The sequence below is a fragment of the Moschus berezovskii genome, chromosome 17 (genome assembly GCF_049115385.1).
Source record: "Moschus berezovskii isolate FMDL1 chromosome 17, NW_MosBer_1.0, whole genome shotgun sequence".
NCBI classification, from domain to species: Eukaryota; Metazoa; Chordata; class Mammalia; order Artiodactyla; family Moschidae; genus Moschus; species Moschus berezovskii.
This window is the reverse complement of record NC_142476.1, coordinates 7,429,286-7,437,558: the sequence shown is the minus strand read 5'-3', so window position 1 is coordinate 7,437,558 and position 8,273 is coordinate 7,429,286. Positions and strand designations below refer to the sequence as shown.

General features: G+C 44.1%; 1 protein-coding gene across 1 annotated transcript; it reads right to left on the bottom strand.

Annotated features, from left to right (window-relative positions):
* Positions 1-1,651: 1,651 nt before the first annotated feature.
* On the bottom strand, positions 1,652-4,675 carry IL20 (interleukin 20). The gene is made up of 5 exons (XM_055418854.2): positions 4,520-4,675; positions 4,167-4,232; positions 3,904-4,056; positions 3,160-3,234; positions 1,652-1,729 (listed from the first exon to the last, which is right to left on the bottom strand). Exons 1-5 carry the CDS (start codon positions 4,673-4,675, stop codon positions 1,652-1,654), a joined length of 528 nt encoding a protein of 175 aa, XP_055274829.2.
* Positions 4,676-8,273: the final 3,598 nt, after the last annotated feature.

Genomic DNA, 8,273 nt, shown 5'->3' with positions numbered 1-8,273 from the left:
CTATGAAAAACCTGCTCTAGTCAGCTAATAATCTGTGAATTGTTTTTCAAAAGCCTCATTTTCAAATATAAAAATAAATAGGTTAAATAGAAAAAATAAATACATTAATAAATACAACAAACAGTACAAAAGATCTTACTAAAATCTTATAAAACCATGATCCAGATTAAGAGTTCAGTTCTGTTTAGTCACTCCAACTAAACAATCCTGTCCGACTCTTTGCGAACCCATGGACTGCAGCATGCCCTGTTCATCATCAACTACCGGAAGCTGCTCAAGCTCATGTCCATCAAGTCAGTGATGCCATCCAACCATCTCATTCTCTGCCATCCCCTTCTCCTTCCTGCTTTCAATCTTTCCCAGCATCAGGGTCTTTTCAGATGAGTCAGTTCTTCGCATCAGGTGGCCAAAGTACTGGAGTTTCAGCTTCAGCATCAGTCCTTCCAATGAATATTTAGAACTGATTTCCTTTAGGATAGACTGGTTAGATCTCCTTGCAGTCCAAGGGACTCTCAAGAGTCTTCTCCAACGCCACAGTTCAAAAGCATAAATTCTTCAGCGCTCAGCTTTCTTTATAGTCCAACATTCACATCCATACATGACTACTGGAAAAACCATAGCCTTGACTAGACAGACCTTGGTTGGCAAAGTAATGTCTCTGCTCTTTAATATGCTGTCTAGGTTGGTCATAGCTTTTCTTCCAAGAAGTAAGTGTCTTTTAATTTCAAGGCTGCAGTCACCATCTGCAGTGATTTTGGAGCCCCCCAAAATAAAGTCTCTTGCTGTTTCCATTGTTTCGCCATCTATTTGCCATGAAGTGATGGGACCAGATGCCATGATCTTAGTTTTCTGAATATTGAGCTTCAAGCCAACCTTTTCACTCTCCTCTTTCACTTTCATTGAGAGGCCCTTTAGTTCTTCTTCACTTTCTGCCATAAGGGTGGTGTCATCTGCATACCTGAGGTTATTCATATTTCTCCTGGCAATCTTGATTCCAGCTTGTGGTTCAGCCAGCCTGGCATTTCACATGATAAACTCTGCATATAAGTTAAAGAAACAGGATGACAATATACAACTTTGACGTACTTCTTTCCCTATTTGGAACCAGTCTGTTGTTCCATGTCCAGTTCTAACTGTTGCTTCTTGGCCTGCATACCAGTTTCTCTGGAGTCTGGTATTCCCATCTCTTTACGAATTTTCCACAGTTTGTTGTGATCCACATGGTCAAAGGCTTTGGTGTAGTCAATAAAGCAGAAGTAGATGTTTCTCTGAAACTCTCTTGCTTTTTTGATGATCCAGAGGATGTTGGCAATTTGATGTATGGTTCCTCTGCCTTTACTAAATCCACCTTGAATATCTGGAAGTTCTTGGTTCACGTACTGTTGAAGACTGGCTTGGAGAATTTTGAGCATTGCTTTGCTAACGTGTGAGATGAGTACAATTGTGCGGTAGTTTGAACATTCTCTGACATTGCATTTCTTTAATTAAGAGTAGAAACACTAATAACCACGATAAGGAAACAAATAATAAATAAATAATGGACATGGTGACCAGCACTAAATTACACAACAAAGAGACAGAGGTTTGGGGTCATACTTTCATGGGTCCTGAGGGCTGAGCCAGGAATACTCTCAGCAGCATCACTTTCATCCTAGTCTGCCTCTTCCATCCATCGCAAGAGAATGTCTAGCTCCCCCAAAGCCTTCACCACCGCTGCCTGAGGCGGAAGCTGGAAGACACAAAGTAAAGAGGTGAGCAACTCATAAAGAGACAACGTGGGCTTCAAGTTTAATGCTCTCCTTTCACTGGTAGGTCTGTCAGGGATTATAAACGAAGCATATTTTCAAAATGAAGAGCTTAAAAGACATTATGGAACCTCGAGATCTCACAAGAGGAGGGAAAATCAGGGAGTCTAGTCACACTAGTGGAGAAGGCAATGGCAACCCACTCCAGTACTCTTGCCTGGAAAATGCCATGGACGGCGGAGCCTGGTGGACTGCCGTCTATGGGGTCGCTAAGAGTCGGACACGACTGAAGCGACTTAGCAGCAGCAGCAGTAGTCACACTAGTCTTACATAGGGAAACAGGCCCAGAAGAGCAGCAGAATTGGGACTACAACCCAAGCCTCTTGAATCACAGAGCAAAGCTGCTTTTAAAAGAAAGATATGTGTTTCTCTGTGTGTGTGTGTGTATTTGTGTGTTTAGGGATTGCCTACTATGCATCCTCCCACTGAACAAATATTAACTGTGCTAAGCACTGGACTGACTAGGGATTCAGGGATGAATGGTGCCATCACTACCCACAAGGAATTCACAGTCATGTAAAGGAGACAAGCAGAAGCAGGCAATTAAAATGCCATGTGGTGAATAACTGTCAGGGTCCCCTCAGGATGACAGGGAGGCACTTAACTCTCAGAGAAGTAGCCCGTGCCTTCCTGGAGGTGACATCTAGGCTGAGTCCTAAAGGATGAGTAGGTGATACCTAGACTGAGTCCTAAAGAACGAGTGGCGTGTGCAGCAAACTCCCATCTTCCTGATAGAGGCGCGAAGGCTTTGAGGTGAGAAAGAGCATGGCAAAGGCATGTGTGAAATGGTGAATGATTGTTTTTAAAGGTATGTGTATGTGTGTGAAGGCTTCCCCGGTGACTCAGCAGTAAAGGCTCTGCCGGCAATGCAGGAGACAGGAGATGAGGGTTCGCTCCCTGGGTTCGGCCCCCTGGAGGGGGGCATGGCAACCCACTCAGGTGTTCTTGCCTGGAGAGTCCCATGGACAGAGGAGCCTGATGGGCTACAGTCCACAGGGCCACAAGAGTCAGACACGACTGGAGCGGCTTAGCATGCACATGTGTGTGTGCATGTGGAAAACTAATGCCTCTTATCTGTGCAGCTGAAAGGTCCAGGTGTCTCTGGGGTGACTTGAAGGAATCGCAGCTCTTCCTTCTTGATTCCCAGAGCATCTTCCAGAGACAGCACACTTCTAAAGCCTGCACGGGTATCCGCTGGGATACCTGTTAAAGCAGATGGGTAGTCCACGTGCCCTCAGAGGGCCATTAACCTGAGGGCTGTAGGATTTCTTTGAGTATGAATATCCATCCCACCCATCTATGATCTCAGTTCTAAAAACACACTCACCCCAACCAAGGCCAAAATTGCATATACCTCTTGGAAGTGACTCAGAATCTGACTGTATTTCTCCTTTGCTTCTTCCCCACAAGGGCATGACATATGGGTATGCTGAAAAGAATACCAAAGGATGATAGATTTTATTAAAGATTGCAGTTTTCTGCCATTGACATGAAGTAGATAGGAGTTCTGTTCTTTCCACCTATAGAAATCTTTTCACACCTCTTTATTTGGGATCACTAAAGTGTACATCAGCTAGAAAAGGAAGCCAGCATTTCAGGCTCAAATATAGAGCTTGTTGTTTCTGTTCAGAAACAGGCAGCGCTGAAGGAGTTTGTGATTGCCGTACCCCATCCGGCCTGCACTCCCGCCCCTGTGCTAATCTAGTTCCCTCCCAGAGAGCGTCATGGGAAGAGTGAATTGGATTCTGAGGTCCTATCTTAAGATTGAGTCTGGTGGTCTGCTGATTAGCTGCCTGGACTCAGGATGCCCTAAAACACCATAGGATAACTCACAGAAGAACCATAATTTCATTCACATATAGTGATGATTATCAGTGACAGCAAAGAGCCAGCACTTTATAGTTCTTCAGGCATTTTGCATAGAGCATGTATCCAAAAGTCAGTATAACTGAGTTCTTATTACCTAGTCACATAGCTCAACACAAATTATTTTAGAACTCTCGAACTCAGTTTTTCCATCCATTAAATGGGTCTAAGATGAGCCTGATTGCTAAGTTATGTGCTAAGGTGGATCCTTTTACCCAAGACCCTTACTCACACAGAGCCGGAGGTCCTTCTTGATGGTGAGAAGACAGTTGGCAAGACGGCTGACCTTCCGGAAGATATGGTGGTCAGGGGGTTGACAGTTTTTGAATACCTTGTCCAGGTAAAATCTCAGTATATGATGGAGGAGGCAGCACTGATCTGCAGGCTACAAAGAAGACTGGTGTGTTGGTGAGGGCAGGGTGTCCAGGGACTAGGTCGATGAAGATGCCCCCAACTCTTATTTCCTCCAAGAATTCATATGGACCAAAAACATACCTTTGTGCCTTGCAAAGACTGAGTCTTTCTCAAGATTCTGATGTCAATGATTTCATCTTTGGCTTGCTGAACAGAAAAGGGCAAGGTAAGAAAGTACAGGTCAGTGACTCCTGCCAGGATCCTAGACATCAAGATCTCCCATCCACTCCGTGCCGTGGCCCAGTGGGCAGAGTCCCTCTCCAAAACACTTTTACATTATAAACGATAGATACTTCCTGGGAACATATCCTCCTGATAAGGGGCCCCCCCAACCTGCTTCTTTTTGTGAACACCCTGCTGAAGGACAGATAAAAACAAGTAGAAAAGTGGGGAGGCAGTCACAAGGTGAAGGGTGGGGTGCCTCCCTCACATACCACACTGTCCCGAATCTCTGAAAATCCACTTCGAATTCCCTCAAGATTTGTGGTGATCACACAGCTTCCCAAATGCAGTGTTTTCAGTCCAGCAGGTGTCCAGAAGAGAGAAAACACAGCAGAAAGAAGGTAGAGGGGAAGACCAGAACCTCTCATCTTGTGCCAGAATCTGGAGATCACAGGAGCTAAGAATTCAAAGGGAAAAGCATAACTTACCGATTTCCCCATCCCATCCCTTAATAAGCCAATCCCACCACTGAGGACTTCCCTCTCCTGTCCCCCATGCCCCTCGAGAAACTTAATAGCTTCATCTGACTTCAGATGGTCTGGCCCATTCATTCAACTTACTAAGAAAGACTGTGAGCCTCCCAGAAGAGACGCCTTCACGTGCCTGTTCAGCGCCTGTGTATGGGTTGGTGCTACAGGTCCTGGTTCCTTTATTTTGTTCCCCTCCCAGCCCCATCGTCATTGCCCAGCAGGTAAAGCCTGGGGAAGCAGGCACTTGCAGTGAGCAGACACAGGATGACATCTCAGGGATAGTGTCAAAACTTGTTTTGGCGAATTGACGTATATAGTCTTCCTTTCCAGAATGCCAGTGTAACTCACTCTTCTCCTCCCCTTATCCCTACAGAGGAACCAGGGAAACAACCACACAGAAGCTGTTGCTGAGCCACCAAAAGCATTTGAGGGAAATTGTCTGGATTTTTATGACCGTCCCCAGGGCAGAGGAACTTAGCTCTACTTGACATTCGTCTGAGATCAAGTTGATTGTTTGGGGATGGTAGATTTATTTCAGCCCGGAAGCCAGGTAGAAAGTCAATGATTTCATATAATCCCTCCAGGGAAAGACAAGTTCTGATGGGCAATCAGCCTAATTCCACCTAACACCTCTCCACCCTCCGGGGGTGGCTGGGCTCCACCGCGCCCTCTGCAGGAAGACTGTAGTCAGGCACACCTGGGGCTAATCCAAGAGGGTACGCTTTCCTAACCTTGTAACTCAGGTTCAAGATCAAGAAAGCGTTCCCAAGAGAAAAAGGAATAAGGCAGGAAGGAACTCATTTCTTCTTGGGGCGAGGCTTTCTCTGTAAAAGGCATTTTATAGTACTTGCTGAGTGTTAAGATAAAATAATAATGGGCTGAGATTAGCAAGAGAAGAGTGAAGCACTCATCTCAGGCACAAAACTTGAGGGGGCAAAAGTCTCTTTAGTCAAGATAAAGAATGTTTTAATGCAGTAGCAAAATTAACGGAAAAAAATCCACGGTGAACAAAGATCGACAATTTAAATAAAGATAGACTCTGACAGTGCCATCCCGAGCCACGTTGGAATCCAGGACAACAGAGAAAATGAGTACTAATACCTGTCTGTGCCATGCTTAGTTTCTCAGTCGTGTCCGACTCTTTGCGACCCCATGGACTGTGGCCCACCAGGCTCCTCTGTCCATGGGGCGTCTCCAGGCAAGAATACTGGAGTGGGTTGCCATGCCCTCCTCCAGGGCATCTTTCCAACCCAGGGATCAAACCGAGGCCTCCTGCATCACAGGCAGATTCTTTCCTGACTGAGCCACCAGTGAATCTCAAGAATACTGGAGGTGGTATAGCCTACCCCTTCTCCAGGGGATCTTCCCGGCCCAGGAATTGAACCGGGGTCTCCTGCATTGCAGACGAATTCTTTACCAGCTGAGCTAAACAGGGAAGCGCTCATATCTATCTATATATGATCTATCGAGCCATTTATATATGTTTATCCATTCGTCTATATCTATTTATGTATCTATATCTGTGTCTATGTTTCTGTGTATCAATAGTGATTAATTTTTCCCAGGAGTATATGATGAAAATATCAATGATGAGTTTCTTCCCTTAAAACAGAAAAGTAAAATTATAATAAATTGTGTTTGAGACATAAATAACATATTTAAGCTTAAAAATAATGTGAGTTGTAATACAATTGCTTTTCAAAGTTTCAATAATTTTCCACTACCTTAATGTCTTGAAAAAATAGCATACACAAAATAATAAAAGCATATGTATAGGGGTGTACATCTTTCCCCTTTACTTTAGGCTCCAGTGTGGCTTGGCACAGCACTAATAATCATTACTGCTTACTGATATTCTCCTACATGCCAAGCAATAGGCCTGGCATAATTTACTTCATGTTCACTTGGGATACTGCCACATACAGGAAAAGGGGATAAACAAACTAAACTCCAAAGTATCAGAGAGGACTGTGGGTTAGAAAACAGTCCAAATGTGTGCTCTACAAATCTCCATCGATGTAGGGTATCCCAGTTTTCCCAAGGACATCGGACTTTGACTGTAAATGTCACAGGTAAATCTGGGAGTTACTCACTCTCCATCTATGTGACCTTGGACAAGTTGACTCACCTCTTTGAGTTTTCTTTTCTTAGCCCCAAAATGGTGATAATTCAATTTACCCCAGAAATTTGTTTAGACATTTAAACAAATGATGCATGATTTGTGGACCTAGCATCTAGTGAGTGATCAATTCTTTTCAAAAAGATTTGAATCAAATCATTCAAATAGAGAATGATGTTGGTTGCCTTGAACATAGTAGATGTGTGGTAAATGTATGTTCAGTTCAACAATTTGATCAGCATGTATTAAGTACCCACTGTCTTGAATGTCATACTAGGTACTGGAGTACAAAGATAAACATGACAACTCCCTATCCTCCAGGATATTTTGTCCTAACGAAAAGGACTTCTTTAGACGTGGCCCTGGACACACCTAGGTAGATGATTGGGAGAACTGGACTTGTCTCCAGAACCGTTGTGAATTGTGTAGAGAGGGGGCGCTCTCTTACCCGAGTTCAGGAAGGGCTGCTGTCTGCAATCTCCTAGGACTGTCTCAAGCTAAGAGGCTTCCAGTTATGTATATTAAGTCACATGAAGGAAGTCAGCTCCAGCAGGTGAGGGCTAACACTCCCTTGAAGTTTCTCTGGCGACACTGTACTTCCTCCCGGCCTGAGGCAGTTTAATTGTAGGCTGGATCACCTCAACACCTTCCTGCACTAAGAAGCACTTCTTGGGGATTACTTGTTATTAGTTAAAGGATACCTCTTTCTTTCTGGCTCCCTCCCAGAAGGAAGGTAAAATGGTAATCAGGACAGAAAAGATCCCTGATTACAGAACTGAAAGAGAATTCCAAGAGGGGCTTTCCCCTTCTCTGAACCCAGGCATCCTAACCAGGCTTCTCTCCCACCCCAAACACTGTGAGCTCCCTCCTTCTGTTCTCTTTTGCCTTTGCTTTTCCCACCATTTCTCTCCAACCATGGCTACCCTATTTTCCCTCCATTCATGAAGAGTGTACCCCAATTCTTTATTCCTAAACAGCTTTGGCCCAAAGCAATCTCTCTCTTCTCTGACTTCCAATAGCAGATTTTTCTTTGGCATGTGAGAATCTAATGTTGCCCTCTGTGACAAGGACTAATCCATCAGGCAGGACCACACCTCTAGGCAAAATTAAATAAAGGCACCTGAGATTAACCCTCCAACAGTGCTTTGAAAACTCTCAAAATGGTAGAGAGTATAATATATTTCTTTGCAACTTTTTTTCCTATCCAATCTCTAAGACTCTGAAGTACTGTATTTAAGTCCAGAGATTCCATAGTTAACAGGAAGACTTTGGCATGTTGTTTTATCTTTCTGGATTTCAGTTTGTAAAATGAGAGCAATAGAATAGATAATGTATGAGACCTTCATTGACTATGCCAAGGCCTTTGACTGTGGATCA